The sequence below is a fragment of the Aythya fuligula genome, chromosome 2 (genome assembly GCF_009819795.1).
Source record: "Aythya fuligula isolate bAytFul2 chromosome 2, bAytFul2.pri, whole genome shotgun sequence".
Taxonomy (NCBI): Eukaryota; Metazoa; Chordata; class Aves; order Anseriformes; family Anatidae; genus Aythya; species Aythya fuligula.
In genome coordinates this window covers 14,304,901-14,325,177 of record NC_045560.1, presented here as the reverse complement: position 1 = coordinate 14,325,177, position 20,277 = coordinate 14,304,901, and the positions used below count along the sequence as shown (strand labels likewise).

The 20,277-nt window shown below is 40.0% G+C and overlaps 1 protein-coding gene across 2 annotated transcripts in view; it reads left to right on the top strand.

The window, feature by feature from the left end:
• The window catches only part of CCNY (cyclin Y), a 121,254-nt gene that overhangs the window by 63,825 nt on the left and 37,152 nt on the right, over positions 1-20,277 (top strand). The window contains exons 2-4 of one of the 2 annotated variants that reach the window (XM_032182163.1): positions 9,894-9,968; positions 14,564-14,572; positions 15,715-15,749. In XM_032182163.1, the coding sequence (XP_032038054.1) occupies positions 9,894-9,968; positions 14,564-14,572; positions 15,715-15,749 (119 nt within the window). The remainder of the gene's footprint in view (positions 1-9,893; positions 9,969-14,563; positions 14,573-15,714; positions 15,750-20,277) is intronic. The other variant, XM_032182164.1, reaches the window with a different exon arrangement.

Genomic DNA, 20,277 nt, shown 5'->3' with positions numbered 1-20,277 from the left:
AAGTTTGTTTAAAAAGATTTTGTGGGGATAATGTCTTCATATCATTGTTCAGACTATACAATGTTCAGTGAAGGTCGTGCTTCTGAAAAAACGATGCCAGGTCTTGCTTGCCAGCCTTGTCATCTTCATATTCCAGCAGCAGAATGGAAATGTCTTGGGTGCATTTCCTTGCCCTTTGGTGAGAAGCGTTAGAACAGCTTTGCTTGGCTTCAGCTTTTTTCCCCCAGCAGTGTGTTCCTCGGGATGAACTGAGGCAGGTTGCAGACCTGAGACCTCTGAGGGACCCGCTGTGGTGTCTGCTGGGTGTTCTCTGCCTCCCCAGCTCTGCTGGACTGAAATGTGCCCTGTACTTGATGCCAGGAAGTCAGAAGCAATGCAAGGTCTTCGAGTGTTGGACAAAGAAGGGCTCTGCTTGCTGTCCAAAAAAAAATGTTTTTCATTCTGAAAGTCTGTTTATAATCTCAGGAGAAAGAAAATTGGGTTTTAGAATTAATTTTTGACCATACAAAAACAGTAGCATCACAGGGAATGTTGTCCCACATCTCTAGAGTCTGTGTCTGGATTCTGGCACGTCTGCTTGATATCAGTGGATGTCCTCTATAAAAACAAATCAAGAAGCCAGTTGTGATTCTTGGGCTCAAACCTGTTGATCTTTTCATTAAAAACAAAAGCAAACAAAAAAGTTTTTAAAAGTTTTAAAAAGTTTAAAAAAAAAAAAAAAAAAAAGGTTTGGGAGGTGAGCTTTCTGGGTGGACAGTTTTCTACTGAATATTTATCAGTGTCACTTGTGCTGTACCATGTCATAAGCATGCTAATAGAAAGGAATGGAGGCATGCTCATCCATAGAGGTCTCACTGTGTCTGCTGTACCCCATTCTCCTCAAGTCCATCATAGCTTCCTGGTAGGACACAGCTCTTCATTAAGGCACTTGCACAGTCCTTTCTTCTTCTGAATTCGTTAATCCCAAATTGTAGGGTTTTTGAGTCAGATTTATGATTTGTAAAGAACCTCATAGAAGTCTTACCTTTGATCACAATTATTCCACGTGCTACAGTTTTCTTTAACTTTTGTACATCTAAGATGAGGGGGAAAGTGCGTTGTTTAATACTACAGAAACCAATGGGAAAGTACCAATTTAAACTTGCCACTCTCTCTTGTAAGCCCTGAGAAAGTAAGAGAATTATGTTAATTACTCTTGATTTTAACAGGAAAATGTTTTGGCTGGGTAATGTTGAAGTTACAGTACTTGAAAAGTTGCTTCTGTTTGCTGGCCTTAGATTTCCTTTCAGACAAGAAACATAAAGACTTGGATTTTAGAGTAGACAATGTTCTGCACATCTCAGGTGTTTTAGGGTATTGTAATGAAGAATGATGCTTTATCCCTTCTAACTTTATTTACTTCTCTTCTCATACTCAGTGACAGAGCACTGGGATGTCATCATTAACGTTCTTTCTCACAGCAATACTTCAGTGGAGAGACATTTTCTTTTGAAGTAGCTTAGTTGCTGCTTACACTAGACATAAAGTACTCTAAAAAGGTACTGATAAATCTTGTGGTTTTTTATGCTGCATTTCTACAATGCTTGAATGACTGGAGCTGAAACTTTTATATAGTAGATTTTACATCTTTGAAATTCCAGTGTTAAAGCAGATGTGGCTATTGTTATTATCCATTGAAATCAGAGTATACAGTTTAGTCCTATTTTGGCTTGAAAGCTGTGAAGACTTCTGAGCAGGAAGTGTCCGGAGTTATTTTATTCTCCGTGCTTGGTGCATTCCGTTTTTGAGAGACATAATGCCAAATTAATGTGCAGACGTCTCAAATGGAAACTTCAGTATGAGTTTAGTCATATGTTTTTCCAAATATAAGATTGTGTTCTGGATGCTTAGCTTAAATCATGATGTTTTAAAATAACAATAGTGTGTAAGAATATACACAACAATGGTGAGAAATGGCTTTCTTCAGTCTTCTTCTTTTCTCTCTCTTGTATTTTAAAGTAACCTGTGTTCTCTTGCTTCATTTTGCCAGAGAGGGATGTGGGACATCCTCTCAACTGAGGTACTCATTTAACTCTTACCAACTTCTGAGGGAATCAATTTTTTAGTCACAATTGTGATGTTTAAGGGACATTAATTTCATTTTTTTTCATTACTGTACATCTAAATGGCTAATTGCTGTTACTAGAAGAAAGCAGCCCACCAGAGTAAAAGGGAAGCAGAAAGACATAGGGTGCAGACTGCTGAAATTTTATTTTCTGGTTTCAGTGCTGGGGCCACTTATCTACTGGTCCGTGCCTGGAGAATATTGTCTCTGTTTCCCTTCCCAGAGATTACATCAGCTCATTCACAGAGCCGGAGAAATGCCATCTCTGGTCCTGCTGGTACCAGGAGGGAGGCTTCGCCTAGGCGAGGGAGGTGCAGCTCTGGCAGGACCTCTGTGTCAGGGCCTGCTGTGAGCACTTGCTGGTGCTGGCTTCCTTCTGGTCACCTGTGCTTCCCCCTCGCGGGGTTTCCATGGCAATTGTTTTCTGCTCCTCTTTGATGTGCCTCCTTGAAACTCATAAGGCTTAATCAGACGTTGCTCCTCGCTGTCGTTCTTTGAATTTCTCACTAAACAACTGCATGGTGGTTTTATTGTTTTCCACCCACGAGGCCATGTGGGGTAGCTGCTCTGTCATGTCAGGTTGTGGGTGTAGTGAGGATGGTAAGGTTAACAACTTTGTGTGGCTGCAGGCCTCCTCTCTGGCATGCCCTTGACAGGTGTGCTCTTTTCTTTACCTGGAGTCCCTTTAAATAATGAAAAAATGTATCTTCTGGGAAGAAGAAGAATGGTTTGATTTCTGTAAGTGTAGGACAGATCATGAAATTAATACGTGACAGTCTTTTTCCTTAATTTTAGTGGTGTTTCTGTGGTGGCAATGTGAGCCTATAGTCTCCAAGTGTAAAGGGAAAGAAGCGTAATTTTACCAGATTATTTCAGGACTGCTGAAGTATAAAACAAGTATTCTACTCAGTTTAGATTTTGGATCATCCTTGAATCAGCACCAGAACATTGGCAGGGCAAACTTACCTGTCTTTCATTGTTGAAAAGGAAGGAAACTTTTCTGATAGAATAAACACATTTTCAGGCTTGCTCCCTGTAGTGCAGCCCACAAGCACTATTACAAAAGAAGCAATGGTGTTGGTTTTTCCTGTTTTTATCCTGGCAGAAGCTGTGATCCACGTTGCGCAGAACGTAGCTGCTGTAGAGCTTCTCCTTCAACCTCTTGTGGTGCTTGTTGCTATCTCAATAGATTTTTGAGTTGGAAAAAAAGGTGGTTTTTTTTTTTTTTTTTTTTTTTACTATTGCCACGAATTATGTCATCTTATCCTTTTCTGTTTTTCTCATGCATATAATGAATTCTGACCACAAATCTTAAAATGTAGATGTCTCTGAAGTAAGAATTGCAGCAGTTTGGTGCACTTTTGGAAAGTTTACACATGTGCCACTGGGACTTGCTGAGATTTTGTGCTTAATAATTTAAATGCTATTTTTTTCTGAAGATTTTATAGAATTTAAGCTAGAGGCCCCTGGGGTCATCTGATCTGACCCACATATGAATCATAAGCCCACAACTTGCATCCAGCTATTCTTAAATCAAGCCTAAATATATATGCAAGACTAGAGCCTGAAGACGTTTGACTGAAGTAATCTTTTAGGAAGGGAAAGCATTGAAATATGTTGAGTTCACATTCCTTGGGTGTGGAGCTGCAGTGCCTAATTATCCTTCTTTTCTTTTTTTCAAATTCATAATTAAAATCTTTCTGCTTTCATTTTCCATTGCTTTTGTTCTGTTGTGCACTAGATTAGAGAGAACTTTTAGTGCTTTTTCTTCTCCCCCTGTGAAGACGTGTGAACTACAGACAATTCCTAGCTATCCTTTTTGATCAGTTAAACGTTTTGAACTCTGCAAGATTCTTATTTTAAGGCATTTTCTGCAGTCCTCCAGACATTCTTGTAGCTCTGTTCTTTACTCATCTGAACTTTTTCCTTTTCCTTTTAAAATCTGCAAACTGAAGCTGTATTCAGTATTTTTTGTCCCAGTAATGCTTTTTAAGATCTTGTGTAGAGATTAGAAATCTTGCCTGGGCTTTAGTCCAAGTCTGAAATTGAACTGTTTTACAGCTCGCTTCTTTTTATGGCCATATTTGAATGCAGCTACCGTGGCTTTAGGAATAAAGTTTCTCACAAAGTCCAGGGAGAATCTCATTGTGGTCTTCTGGTGGGTGTCTTGAACTTCAGGGCAGTTACATATCAAACTGAGTCACAGGCAAAATCTACCTTTTGCTCTTGAAGAGAAAGTGAATTTATTTTGATGTGATAAATCAGAATGCCTGTTATGACAGCTGTTATTTTGGCATGCTACTGAGTGAGGAAGAGAATGCAATCTTAAGCTTAATTGCATGTATTTGTAGCTCTGGTCTTGCCCAAGTAGTCTGAAATTGTATAAATTGTTTTTCAGCACGTGATATCTTAGCTGAAGCATACCCAAGACTGACTTTGCTTTGGCTAAGCAAACTGAAGTGTGATATCTTAAAAATGACATTTTAAATATATGACTGTGGTGGTTTTACCCTGCTATACAGCTGAACTCTACCACAACCACTCTCTCACTCCCCCTCCTCAAAGGGAAAGGGGGAGAAAATATAATGAAATGGGCTCAAGGGTTGAGATCACTCCCCCAGTTATGATCACAGGCAAAACAGACTCAGCATTAGGGAGATTAATGTAGTTTATTACTTATTACTAACAGACCAGAGCAGTGAGAAACTAAAAGCAAACTAACAATACCTTGCCTCCATCCATCCTTATCTACCTCCTCCCCCCGAGTGTCACAGGTGAATGGGGAAGGGGGACCATGGTCAGTCCCTGACGCTTTGTCCCCGCTGCTCCCTCACGGTCCCTCTCTGCCGCTGCCCCAGCATGGGGTCCCTCCCACGGGATGCCATCCTTCCCAAACTGAGCCTGCAGGGGCTGCCCACTGGCAGCAGCTCTTCAAGCACTGCTCCCACACGGCTCTGTACCACGGGGTCCATCCCCCAGGAGCAAACTGCTCCAGCACGGGTCCCCCATGGGTGGGCGGCAGCCCCCTCCCCAGACCCCCTGCTCCTGCGTGGGCTTCTCTCCACGGGCTGCAGCCCTGGCCGCAGGGGAACTGCTGCTGCGTGCCTGGAGCACCTCCTGCCCTCCTGCTGCACTCACCCTGAGGCCTGTGGGGCTGGTTCTCACTCCTTTGTCTCCCAGCTGCTGTTATGCAGCAAGGGTGTTTTTGCTTTTGATTTTTTTCCCCTTCCTTCAATCTGCTCTCCCAGAGGCCCAAACAGCAGCACTCATGGATCAGCTCTGGCCAGTGATGGGTACCTTTTGGAGCTGTCTGGAGCAGGCTCTGATCTGATTTGGGGCAGCAGCTGGGCTTTGCTCACAGAGGCCACCTCTGCAGGCCCGCTGCTACTAAAACCTTGTCATGTAAACCCAAGACAATGGCATATATAATAGAGATACATCTTTCTCTCTATATATATCTTTATAGATATATATGTGTCTGTATAAATACCTGTCTTTATTATAGATACAGATTTATGCATGTGTATGCATACATTTATAAATAGACACACACCTTTGGTTTGTAATCCTGAGAAGTCAAATAAAACTTGAAACTTTCATGGGACACATCACACTGTTTAGGTATTTCCAATATGGGAGCTATATTTTAGTCCTTTGGAACTGGGGAAAAAAAAATCCAAACTGATTTTTGAACTATGAAGAGATCTAGGAAAATATTTCCTATCCATGTAACATTTCTTGGTGTGATTTTAAGATCTCAATTATTGTTAGGTGGCTGCAGGCTTGACTAACTCCAGTACAGAGGGATAAGAGGTAGGTTTTATTTTGCTCTAGAATCATAAATTCTTGGGAATCTCGAATATGAGATCTGAACTGCAAATGATACTGTCATGTATCATGGGTTTATGTTCTGGAAGAAAGTAGAGCCTAGCTAATTTTACTCTCAGTGGTGGTCAGGAGGGGTTGATTTATTTGTGGCTTTTCCATCTTGCATTTATTTTAACTGGAACAAAAGATATCAAAATCAGAGGTGCCCACTGTGGACAAAAGCATGGTACTGGATTGTGTAGTTCTTGGGTATGTTCCAGCATGCAATTAACTTGTTACTGTATCTTAAGTGACTTCACTATTAAAAACATGCCATTAAGGAGAAAAATGCATTTTTACTCTTTTTTTTTTCCTTCCCAGATTTAAGTAGCTTTACTGAAGCAACTTATGGAAATAGGTATTATCATTGGCAAAGGCTTTATAAGTGTTTCGCTAGTTTAATACCTAATATCTACACTTAAATATTTTAAAAGAATAAATACTAATAATTTATTGTTATTTGTATTTATTATTGATGATAATTATTGTAATCTTAAATTCTTTCAAGATACTGGGTTGCTCTCTAAATCGTTGTGTCAATTGTTACTTGCTCCATCATTTTTAAAATAAATGAAATCCTTGCAGAAACTCTAAAACCAAAGAATCTGCAATTAAGAAGAATGTCCATTAATCATGAACAAGTATTTCCTGGAAATAAAATTTATAGCGAAGGATTTGGGATTTGGAGAGACAGTGACTTTTTTTTTTTTTTTTCTTAAAAGCATTTTGGAATGCAGGGTAACTGCTAGAAAAAATATCCACTTCAAATCCTTCCTTTGTAAGGCTACGATGAGTCACAGAGCAGACTGCTAGTAATGGATCAAATTTTTGTACAGATTTTGATGATTGAAATTCTGGCTCTCACTTGCCTCTCTAAGAGTTGAATATTGCTTGTGTGAGTTTAAATTTCTCTCTGTCGTCAGCTATTCCATTACAAAATGGGTAAAGCATTCATATTGTGGCTGTTTTTCATGAATGCTTTTCAAATGCTAGAAAGAATTACTAAGATCACTAAAGCAATATGACTCTGGGATGGAGGTAACTTTTGGATGGATAACGCCCATTGGTGACATGTTAGTAACCTCACATGCTGATAGCATTTGATCCCTTATGGCACTGTTTATAATGACAGATGTGTAAGAATTTGTTGCCAGATTCAAAGAGGCATTTCTTTTCAAGCTATACAGTAAATTAAGACATCTAAGGTCAACTAGCAACTGAAGTCTTCCTTGTGTGTTGTGAAACTGTATCTGCTTTAGTCTCTCCATATGGTGGCAGTGATGGCCTGGAGAAGTATGGTCCTGCTGGTGGCCTGTGCGGTGCTCGGATTTGCCTCATGCTTCTCCTGGGAGGAACAGGAAGTGGTGGAGTTGCAGGCACACACCACACAACCAGGGCTTTTCAAGCCCCCAGGAGCTGTGCTGTTCCTCAAAGGGAGCAGGGAGACAGCCTCTATTAGTAGCACTTACCTTCTTCTGGCCACCTTGCACTGGGTGACCAAGCCTGATAGGCTTTGCCTCTCCCTTAGACATGTTATCTCCTCTAATTTTTGTGAGTGCACTTGGAGGAAAAACAGACAGATGTGTTTGGCTGCTGTTTTGGGGGAGGGCATGAAAGAAGGATCTTGGACAGAAGAAGACACATAATCTGAAGGGTTCAGGACGGATGGTCTGGGGCAGGTGGAGTGGGATGGAGCCATGGTGCTGCCTGGAAGGAGGGAGCTGCCTCTCCCAGGCTGGTTCCAAATCCTTGCTCTGGCCTCTGCAGCTGCTGAGGTGGTATCTTGCTGGCCTTCTTTCAGCTTCAGCCAGAATAACAGTTTATGCTTTTTTAGAAAGATTTTAAGTCCTCCATTGTTTCACTGCTTCTGCATAATAGTCTTTTATAACACAGGAATCTCAAATAGTTGCAACTTGACTGCAAGATGTGGCAATTGGTTTTCTTTATTTTACAGTCTGCAAGCAGACTGTAAACCTGTACCAGGCTGTTATTACTCCCCAAGCAGACAATTTTCTAGGCATGAAGGAGAGGAATGCTCGCCTCTTTGGGGGCAGTGTTTTGACAGTTGAGTTCAGTTGTATTTTTACCAGTCCTGTTTTGTTGACTGAATTTGCCTTGCTGTACTTTAAAAGGTTTTATGGAAAAACTGTCTGTAACCGTTTATAAAAAAAAATGCACTTTTTACTGGTAATGTATTGTGCTGTTTGATGAAAGATTAACAGGATGATAAAAAGCAATGTATTTTGCTGTTTTAAAATACTGATTATTCTTTACTTAATGATTTGCATCCTGATGCAAATGGAAATTTAGCTTAATGGAAAAACTATCCTGAAATGAAAGACAATCTTCACCAGCGCTATCTGTCATGCTGGGTAATTTTTCTTCTTCATCTCCATGTAGCCCCATGGTGAAGGGTCTGGAGGGGAAGGCATATGAGGAGGGCTGAGGGCCCTGGGTTTGTTCAGCCCCAAGCAGAGCAGGCTGAGGGGAGGCCTCATGGCGGCCTGAAGCTCCCTCACAAGAGGAACAGAGGGGCAGGCGCTGAGCTCTGCTCTCTGGGGACAGCGACAGGAGCCGAAGGGACGGCATGGAGCTGGGACAGGGGAGGGTCAGGATGGGGGTTAGGGAAAGGGTCTGCACCCAGAGGGTGGTCAGGCACTGGGACAGGCTCCCCAGGGAAGTGGTCACGGCGCTGAGCTGCTGGAGTTCAAGGAGCATTTGGACAAAGCTCTCAGACATAGGGTCTAGTTTTGGGGTGGTCCTTCGGGGACCCAGGAGTAGGACTTGGTGATCCTTGTGGGTCCCTCCCAACTCGGGATATGACTCAATGATCACGATCACATGGGCTGCAGAATACAGGGAGATGGAAAGGAAACCAGGAGAGCATGAAATCTGTACTTGATTCTCAGTTTTTGTGAGTTTTCAGAGATGGAGGGGAGACAGAAATGTAGAAGGCCTGGGTGAATCACCAGAGATAAACTTATCAATGCCCATAGGTAGTTTTGCATAAATGGCCTGTATCAAATGCAAGAGAAAGTATATCTAGAGATCAAGGGAATATAAAAGAACTAAGGTTGAAGCAGTTACACTGGGAGAACAAGAAAAAAGATAAAAAGCTGTGTGCTGTTTTTTAGCACCATGCTTTCAAGTGGATGCAAGCATTAAAGGGTTTGAAGAATTGGTAGCAGAGTGGAATTTTGGAACAAGTAAATTCAAGGGATTTTAATCCTACTAGGGAAAATAACATTTCCCAAAGTTCATATATGCTGTGATAGATTGAAATCTTCAACCTGTTTTGAGGACTTTTTTTAAAAAGTTACAGCAAGAAGTATGTTCACCCGTGAAGTGTCAGAAAAGTTCTAAGCTTTAGTAATCTTGACCATTTAAAACAGTCTGGGCTAGACTTAACTCGTTTACATTTAGCTAGCTTCAATACCTACTAATGTAATCACATCTAATCATGGAAACCCATCTATCTACAGAGGGCTGCATATTTGTTTTATAATACTTCATGCTTCTGTAATTACATACAACAAGCTGTATTCCTGCACTTAGCAGTGGCTTCGGGGTATGGAAGAAGAAACTAATGGAAAATGGATAATTCCCAACTTCTTGTATACAGGCTTTTCAAGCTGCTTTATCTGTTTTCATCCAAAAGCAAAGCAGCCCTTAGAACCCAAGTCTAATCCCAAAGCTGTGTTAATGCAAAGCATTTGCATGCCAACAAGAGCTACTTGTGTGAAGGGTAATAAAAAAAAAAAAAAAAGAAAAAAAAAAAGAAAAAAAAAAAGTGGACCTCAAGATTCATTTTATTTTACAGTAATGTAAAATTGGTCTTCTTAATAAGAATAAGAAAATCTGTGCATACTGCTGGATTATCAAATGTTTTAACATGCTATTTTTAAAATTTGTTTCTTTCCAGATTTGAACATGGAATTCAACCCATCAGATCATCCACGGGCCAGTACGATATTTCTCAGTAAATCTCAAACAGATGGTAGGTTACTGAATTTATTACAGTATTCACTACTGCAGTTATCTATGAAGTCTTTGTTAGAATGCATGTGATAGCTACTTAATGTATAATTTCCCTCCCCCAAAAAGAGGCTTTTATAGGCATCAGATTAGAGTTGAAAGAAACCAAACCTTTAGTTAATTATTTTGTCATACTCAGGAGTAAAAGATACAGGTTTGAGTCCTCTCATCTTGAAATTATAAGATCCGAGTAGTCATTGTATCAAAACTACAAGTATAGGTAAGGCTTAATATGTTTTTAAAAAGTATCTGTGCAACTGTTTTTTGTTGTTGTTGTTTTTTTTTTTTTTTTAAATTTGTTTTGTTTTCTTCTAACACGCTGAACAACAGGCCAAGCTTCTTGGAAATGAGATTTAGAAGTATTTTCCTGAAAAATGACAGTTTACATTAGCTTAGAAGACAGTCCAGAGTTTCCTCTGATATAGCTGATACTGTAAATGAGTTCAATACTAAATTTTAATAACAAAATAACTGTCTTCCCACCCAAATGTTCTGTCTTCTTCTTTCATTATGGATTTGATGTAATCATATATTTGTCTGGAGCATTTTTTTATTATTTTTTATTCATAGACAAAATAATCTCTCTGGAATTATGTCTGTTAAGCAGACCTCTTGATAGACTTAGTAGAACAGAAGCAATTTACTCTGGCTTTTTCATTCCCTGTTGGACATGTATGACATGTTGTTTTAGAAGTAGATGAGAATAATTGATGCAAAACACATTATTTTCTACCAAGACTTTCAAAGCAATTTCTACATTGTAATTCTGAACTGTATGAATTCTTTGTCCTTCTTTCTGTTGCCTATAAATGCCATTTTTGATTTACATAGTAAATTGCAGTGTCAAGGATATCACTTTAAAAAGAAAATGTAGTTTTCACACACTGTATATTTCTGGCTAATTTTTGAGCTTGACTAGTACAAAGAGGATACATTTAGGCCCTGATTGAAGAGTTGATTATATGAGTACCTCTTTTGCCCTTCAGATTGTCCTGAATTCAGCGTAGTTCTGTCAATGCCTTATTATGTAGTTTTGGATGTGATTTACCATCTTGGTCTGCTTTGGTAGTCTGTGAAATGAGTATGATAATATTTCCGTAGTATACTGTGTTGTCAAGATTGATGTCTATTTTATAGTGTTTTGAGATTGTATAATCCCATATGGATGCTGCATGTTTCTCATTGCAGTTTGTTGGAAAAGAAAAATGAAAAAACAATTCCAGGTCCACCAACTTAAATTTTGACCACACCTAGTGATTATTCTTACTTGTAGTAATAGTGGTTAATTTATTGCAAGATGGAGTTAGCTGTAAGAATTTTTTAATATGATAGTTTACACCCATGCTAGGGTTGGTCTATGAAACCTTGTTCTAGCTTAAGTAATACAAAAACTTATATGGTTTTGAGTGAGAACAATGAATTTATTGAAAAAATATAGAAACTTTTTCAACAAGGATATAAGATCTACTATCAACTATCCCTGATTTAGGTGGTAAAAATGCAAAGGGTTGTACAAAATAAAAAAAAAAATAAATCTGCAAACAGTTATCTACTGATGTATTGCCAAAAATCGTGCCATTCAGGTGGGACAACTCATTGTCATAAGCATTTTGGCATTTTGCTTGGCTGTATTCTGGTACTGTCGTGGAAATAAGTGAGCTGATAGGCAACATCCCTGAACGATATGGTAACTCCTAACACCCCTGAGTGTGACAGCCTGCTGTAAGACCTAGGAGATCTCCAAGGTGCCTGAAGTTAGTGTGGAAGGGGAGAGCGGAACTGGCAATACTGTAAGCACCTAACCTGGACATGTAACTACTTCTCTCCATTACATATATAGTGTTGGGCTGTCCTGACTGTTAACAGTAAATGAAAATATATTTATAGACAAGAACTGCAGATGTTTAAAATACATATCGGAGAGCGGAGGAATACCAGGACTCTGGGTTTCATCCAGGATCCAGCTGTGGCTTTTGAGTGTCCATTACATATTTGTATAGCGGGAAAGAGCCAGTCCATAACTACAGGCAAGAGCAATGTGGCAGCGTTGTCTTCAGGCAACTCCACGTTTGGCTTTCTGAAACCCACATTTGGCTTTCTTCTGGTGAGCTTGTGGTACTGCCCTGGTACAGGAGCTGCACTTTGAGCTGCTTGTGAGCAACACGTGAGTGAAGAGCAACAAGTTCACTACCCCAAATACAGTGGAACAGGATGTGGCATCTCTGGATGTTTTATGGTCTGAATTTCCTGCTGTTCTGTTAGATGCCAGGCTAAGCACCTGGACCTGTCTTGGCCCTCACAGTCAGTACGCTGCCTACACCCTTAATTACCTGAGAGTCCAGTGACTCTGGAGAGGAGTTGAAGACACAATAAATATTAATTTGATATCTAACTAAAGTAGCTTTTAAAATGCTTCCAGCTCTTTGTAGGAGTTTACTAGGTGCTAAATCTTACATGAGTGATTCTCCCTGATTAGGGAGATAGTAGAGAATCACCTTTTATTTCTTTAACAACTTTGAGTACTTTATGCAAGTTCTTGTTTGTTTGGTGAATTTGGCCTGTAAACAAGATGAGCTAGATGACTGAAAAGCCATGCACTGTTCAGTGCATGATTGTGGTTAAGCCAGGGTTTCCAAACCCCAGCATTCCAATAATGTCACTTCCATTCCTTTTAATAGCAAGAGGACAGTGTTTCCTCTTTCAGGGTACTGGTCTTTCCTGTAAGTGGGTTACGGTTGTCCTGTTTTCCTAACTTATGTTGGGCCTTACACATTTGAATTTATTGGCTAAATTTTGCAATATCAGTGTAACATTTGGCTTTAGACAAATAACATTTTGAAATTATACAGTGGATAGGAGTGAACTAGGCTGCAATTTATTTTTATTGTTAAGCAGGATGAGTCTGCTGTTTCTTAGACAAGACAAAATAAAATGATCTGCAAACAAAATGTGAGACATCTTCATTGATGTTATCCTTGAGGATTTTGTCTTCTGTGCTGGTGTGGGTAGCATTGAGGTTGTCTATAGAAATTGCACAAACGAGACATCTACTACATCTCAGTGAAAAATGCATACATGCATCCTCACGCATACATATATATATGTGTGTGTGTGTTTCCTCACTCCCTTTTATTTCAGGGTATGTTTTCCTGCGATAGCAAAAGTTCAATAATAACAAAAGGAAGTGCCCGCAGAAATGAGAAATGAAGAAAAATAAGAAAATTTGGCAGTATCTCAGTCTCCACTTGAAGAAGAATTTCATTCCAACTTTCAAATTTTAAAATATAAGAAAGAAAATACTTTCTTTTTTTTTCTTTTCATGAAATTGTTTAAACTGTGACTCTAAATCTGTTCAGCATCATTTCATCCAAAACCCATCATTGAAAGTTAAAAGCCTGGAGTTGTAGTTAGGAGTTTATGCTGTGAAATGATGGTTAATTATAAAGCTACAGTCTGTGGTCTGCTGAACACCACGCAAGCAGTAGAAAGCATCTCTAAACTTACTGAAGCCAAGTAACAGAGAATTGCCTTTCTACAACAACAGTTGTGGAAGCCTGGCAGAAGTGTCTTCCTGCTTTTTTGCAGTAGCTGTCTGTCCTTTTTCTAATAGGAGATTTATGATCACAAAAGAGAGCAGTTGTGACAAAATGGGTTTCTGCTCTGCCCTATCATCAGCTTCTGGAAAGAGTTGAGCCCCACGCCGTGGCAGAATGGTCCAGAAGCACGAAAGCACAACTGCCTTCTTGTAGTCCCTCACTGAACAATCAAGGCTAACTGAATTTCTGTTATGTGGGAAGAATAAGGGAAAGGAGGTCAAGGTGGTGGTTGGAAGAATGTGCAGCACAAGCAGCGTTTGAACAGTGAGAAGTGAGGGGTCTGTATAAATACAGTGATACATTCTTCTGGAGACAGGAGATAGCAATGGCAATGAGCTGCAAGTGATGTTCTTGCTTTGGTAAATAGATAATCGTACTTTTATTGAATAATATAATGGGTACAAGGAAAAATACAGAAGATAAAGATGAAGGTAGGGAAAAAAGGTGATTAAAAATTGGGATTTGGAGTTGATATGCAGGCTGTGTTTATAGAATTTTGTCCATAATAATTCTGTGTATGGTAAAATTGTGGTTGTTGTCTGTTAACTGTGAAATTTTGAACACAGTTAAGTATTTAATAGCTGTTAATTTTCACCTGTGTACTCTGTTAGGTGTACATGCAGTTTATCAGAGATGTTTACTGCCTGTATATTGCAATATGCAATACTAGACAAATACTCGCTCTGTTCTAGAAGTGAGTACCTGTCATCATTTTGTTGTTTCCCTGGAGGTTACTTATGTCCCTTGCTGGTTATAAATGCAGTATATGGAACTTAAGTGTAGTGCAGTGTTTTAGCAGGATTTCAAGCAGTTTAACTATTCGCTAGACAATCTGAATTTTTGTGCTCCTCCTGTTTAATTCTGTTTCTTATACAATGTCCGTAATTGTGGATCTGAGCATGTACTAAGTGACATGGCTAACATCTTGTCATGTGTGATTCTCCTTTCTGCTCCCTGGGAGGAAAATTATGTAAGGATTTTTTAAAGTTTTTCCTTATTTTCTTTTCATTTTATGTCTGCATTAAACACAATTATTTCACAGTATCCACACATACAACCTTGTTTATGTGAGATTGCTTGCTTCTAAAAAATCATGAATAATGGCTTCTCATCCAACAGGGAATGGACAGGCTAGCCTGTCGTTGCGACATTGCTCTTATTTTGCTAAGTGCATTGGGTTGCGTAGCTTTCAACTCATAGTGCACCCAAGTGCATTTAATCATCTACAGCATGAAACCATTATTACTTTAATCCTGCAGTTTGATTTATGTATTAGTTGCCTCCAGACTTGTATCCTAAATGCTGTGGTATTTTCACTGGAACGGAGCTCTATGGGCTCTCTGTGGGGTGAGTTAATTGGGAAAGTGCTTAAAAAAATTAAATAGAGTATATTTAATCAGCTGTGATAAGTATTTGCCTGACAATTAAGACTCTGTACATCTGTCTCCCTTGTTGCTGCTGTTTACTTTGTGAATATTTTGGCTAATAACTGTGGCTTTGACTTGCAACCCTTGCTTGTGGTGACTAGTTCTTACCCACCAATGTAATACGCTTACATTGTTATATCGACATGAGTAATAGCTTCAGGCTTGCACCTTACCATTATAGAAGCCAGTGGTGTAACACATATGGTTTCAAGGCTCTTCAGTGGGAGTTAGTGCACAGTAAGCTACAATGAGAATTTGCTGACTTCATGGTGCAGCTCTTTAGGTGCTTTCATACCTGCAAGGCAGAGCAGGCCACTTTGCAGCAAGGTGCCTCGCACAAAGGCATGGGTGATGCCCACGCAGATCTCTGGTGAAGGGTGGTGAAGGATCTGTTGCTAACTCGGACTGTAGCTTACTGCATATTAACTTCCCCACACGGACCAACGCCTAGTGAAGTACCCAAAAGGATGAGAATTTTAATCCCTCACCACACTAGGGAGCGTAAATGCCTTTAAACATAGATACATGTTTTTCTCTATTTGATGTATGTGTACTTGGTTAGTGCAAAAGCAATGACAATGTTACACATAGATAGCCTCCTGTTTTTATTATGAATGGTATATAAGAAGCTTAATCAGGAAAAATAGTCATGTAATATTTCTATCATATTTTGTGTTTTTTGCAGTGAGAGAAAAACGCAAGAGTCTCTATATAAACCACGTAAGTGAAAATGCCTCGCTATGCAGCTTTCTCCTTGTTGTCTATATTATACAGTAAATAAGAGTTTTCACACGTTATTTCCATATTGGTGAGAGAGCGCTGATGCTTCAAATGTCTGTTCTGCATCAGGATCCAGAAGGATAGGTCTCGCCTACTGAGCTAGCTGAATGGGTCTGTTGGTTTGAGGACAGTGTCATTCTTGCAGCCAGTGTCCGTAGGTTAACTGCTACCTGGGATGAAGAGCAGCAAACATCAGCATGGTTTTGAAAATTACTATCAAAAAAAAAATACCAAACTTTAAATTGTATTTGTATGTATGTTTGCTGTTGGCAGAAAGTCTGTAGCATTTCATATTTACACAGAAGTCTTGAAATGCCTGACCAGAGTTGATGCAATGTAAATGTGTATTTGTCATGTGGTGCGTGCTGAGTACGAGGATGGGGTTTTGATACACTTCTGTGCCCTGGGCATTTTTCAATTCAGTTCTCTTCTGTTAGAACTGAATTCCCAGGGACGCTCAGAGCAAGTCTCCTGTAGCCTGCTTTGGGTGCAGGATCAGGTTCTTTGCCACTGCTTGTACTACTGAAGCACTTGGAACCAGTGTGGGTCCCCGAAAGTTAAGCCTTGTTCTGGACTCATGCCCCGGTAAAACTGGGGAGGGAGAGAGCTAATTGTTTCTCAGATGGTGCTTGCCTTTAGGGTGAAATGGGGAAGAGTTCTCAAACTTCTCTCAATCTGGAAATGTAGTCCATTTCATGAATCATTTTTAAGCTGGTAAAGCTGCTGAAAGCAGCAGATTTGGTTTATAGCCTCTACTCTCCCTCCCTTTGTGCTGGTGTTAATGTCTGTGCAGCTATGACTAAACTGGATTAGGGCCTGTGTGCAGGTAGATTCAGCACAGCTAAAAGCGAAAATGGATTTTGTTCCTAAATGTGATTTACTTCAGTGCTTGCACCTGCACAAAGGGAGGGTGGCACAGAGGCAGGATTGAGCAGCTGAGTAGGGTGAAAAAGCAGAACTGGTTTCTGACACTTCAAAAGCAGGCTGAGATGTTCAGTTTCCCAAAAGTTAAGATTTTGAGAAAGTCATGAAATACTGTGAGGTTTATTCAATTGGTAGGGCTGGCTGCAGCAGGTCAGCAGATGTTCTCTGTGCTTCCCAGCCTTTATTCCTCTGTGAAACATTCTGATTGTTTGCAGTGCCTGTGAGGGTAGTTTGCATTGCCATTGTATTGTTATAAAATTGTGAAGTTAATATGCTGGGTCGCTGTAAAATTGATAATGTGAGCTCCGTAACTTCCAACAGGCTTTTTAGCTTCAAACTTGGAGAGTTCAAAGCAAAAACAGGAATACACAGGCACTGCAAATCAAGGTATTGACAGAGTTTCTGTGTCAGACCACCTTGCCACATGGGTAAAATTCTCACGTGTCCCAGAATCTTTTCATGCCACGTCAAAGATGTGTTCTGCATCAGGCAGACTGGGAATGGATTCCTATGGCAGATGGAACAGAAACGGCTGTTACAAATTCTCCTGTAAGCACACTACTGGAAACCCTGGTACAAAACATTTTTAGGCAACACTGGACTTGTTGCAGAAAGGAGAAGGATGACCTGAGGAGTTGTGCTGTTGGGGGCTAGATGTAGCAGCTTGTACAGCTGATACCCTAAGCAATACACCCTTTCCGATTTTTCTTTTTTCAAGTATCATTTAGAGTATTAGCTAAGGTTGCAGAGATGTAAACTTTCCTCAGTCTGGTTTACGACTAAAATCTGATTTCGTTGTACTTTCAAAGTACCTCTTCTGAATTACAAATCTCAAAAAAGAAAAAAAATTAAAACCAAAAACCTTATGAAGCTGAAGTCCTTACTATAGTTTGATGTATGTCCTTACAAGTTAGTTAAGTTTTTAGCCAATGTTCAAAGATAATCTCAGTATTTTCAACTGTGGCCTATGACATAGAAGCTAATGAGATGGTTTGAGATAGGGTTGACTTGAGCACACCTGTGAGTGTTCATTCAGCACCTCCTAAGAACTGGGTCTGCTAAAGTTGACGTAGAAGCTGGCGATCATTTTTGAAGTGGTTGTTGTGGCCTGCTCTGCATGAGGTCTTAGCAGAAGTGGTTTGTAGACTGCAGGGAGCTGTCATAATTTCCCTAGACTGCCTTGTTTGAAGAAATGCGAGGAAAATAGATTTAACAGTTGTATGTGATAAATCTTGGGTAGTATTTACATAATAAGTGAATTTACAGTATACAATATATATATTGGTTGATCATTTCTTTTTCACCATTTTTCATTGTTCTGTTAAGTGCATTTCTAACAGGAGCTATTGCTACTCATCTGTTTCCTTGTTGGTGCTCAGTCCCCACATCTGCTCTGAAGGAATCAAGCCAGAGAACATAGATTTTGGAGTGTTGTTTTCTCTTTCTTTTACAAGAACTCCTCACCATCATGCATCACTCTTCACTTTTGTGTTTTTCCATAACGTCATCTTTTTTTTTTTTCTTTTGTAAGTCTGCATATACTTAGTCTCCTTTTGTATCAAATAATCAGGAATGCTTTTATAATACTTTCATTTTAATCTTTTTGTGGAATGCTACTTATTTTGCAGGAAGAGTTGAACATCTCCCAGCTAATCAATGTGGTTAGCAAGAGAAGTATGAAGAAATGTTGTCCTTTTCTTTTTTTTTAATTGCTTGTCTAGGCCCATGTATTAACAGATGAGAACAATAACTTACATAAATACCGTTTTAGTTTGTTACCCAGGAAAAATGAGAAATAAATTGAAGTTGACTCTCTGATCATATGTAACAATTTGTGGCAGTTTCTGGAATAATTTTCTGGAAGTTTAAAGGAATGACTATCAAGTAGTTTATTTTGCTCTTATTTTCCTGTCACGGTTTTCATTTAGAAATGCACTTTCTCAGCATGATCTCAGGCCATTGTTCTTTTCCTTTCTTGCTTGCTTTTGTCTGTAGAATATTTTCATTGGCTGGATGGTTTCCTTTTATCCCCAAATCCAAACAGGGGGGCTCCTGCTTTGGTTTATTGTGCTTTGTCAGGGGCTGGCACTTGCCAAGCTTCAGACTCACCTTGTCAGTAGGTGTGAGGGAAGAAGCCAGCGGCTGTTCTTTTTTGGGTGGGGAAGGCAAGGGGGAAGGAGTGAAAGCAGGGATGACAGGGTGCCATGGAGAAGCCGTCAGCTCTCGCTCTTCCCACAGAACCCAGGGAGATGACAGCCTTAGGGTGGTGTTGAAACCTTTGCACGGCTAGAGTGCTCATCTTCGTAGGGGGCTGGAAGCCTGTGGCTAAGCGAGGGAGCCACCTACCTACAGGGTATCTGCTGTGCTCGCTTTCTTCCAGCCTATTTTAATTCCTGAGCAGTTGCAGCCGATTGCTGTCCTTCCTCACTGAGCTGGCAGTTGGTTTTTGTTATGCCTTTAATGCTTCTTCAGTGTGCGCTTGTCTGTTCTTTTAATCTGCTTAGTCAAGCTGCTGAGGGGGATAAAGATGCAGACTGAGATAGAGACATTTCCTTCTTCAGTGACGAGAGATTGCATCAGTGCCTCTGCCTGTACAGGGAGAGCCAACAGGAAGATATGTTTTATGTTTTCAAGGGGAGGGTGGAGAAGGAGTGGATTCTTATTATTACCTGCAGTAGCTAGTTTTTTGTTCTGGTTGGATTTTTTTTCTTATTATCATTTTTTTTTTCCTCCAGGAGAAAGGAGCAGGGCAGGCGAAGGGAAAGTTGTTCCTTGTCAAGTTTCTGCTACAAATTTTCCCCTTCAGACAGGATGAAAATCCTTTTTTCCCAAAGAGTTTTCTTCTTCTTGACAATAGAGGCTTTTAAAGCTTATTCCATGTTTGTGAACAGTAATAGCCAGTAAAAATAAGGGATATTTTTTGCTGTTTCTGGGAAAAGGGAAATAATATTTCTCGTGAGCACTTTTTTTTTTTTTTTTTTTTTTGTATTCTGAAGACTCTTCTTCAGCCTTGTAGCAAGAGCTTCCTTTCAGCACATTTTGTTGAGGGATCTAGAAGTGGCTTCCACTATCTGCAGACCTGGGAACTGGGCAGTCAGATTTCCAGCAGACGAATACTGTTTTATCAAGAAGAGAAATAAACATCTGTATATAGACCAAAATTTTTTTTCAGCATCCTGGGGAAAAGTTCCTGGGCATCATGAATGCCAGAAACCCAGTCCCTATAAGCGATGCTCTCGTGGTTCACCTCAGGGGAGGCTTCTTCCCACTGGCAGCCCTGCTGATGGGGACTTGCAGAGAACGGAGGGGCCCTTTTGTGTGTGTTGTGTGGCACAAGCAACTTCTGTGAGTGTTTTAGCATGCCTGAAGTGATGTATGGTATTTGCTCCCGTGTAACCCCCAAATTTTCTTGTCAAAGTGGATAAAGAGGCTGTTCTGCTTCCCTATTGTGAAACTGCTGGGCATATGACTGGTAATCAAATACTTTCAGCTAGTGATTATGAGAGTAAATACGGTACATGCTGAAGTGGGAACATGGCATGAA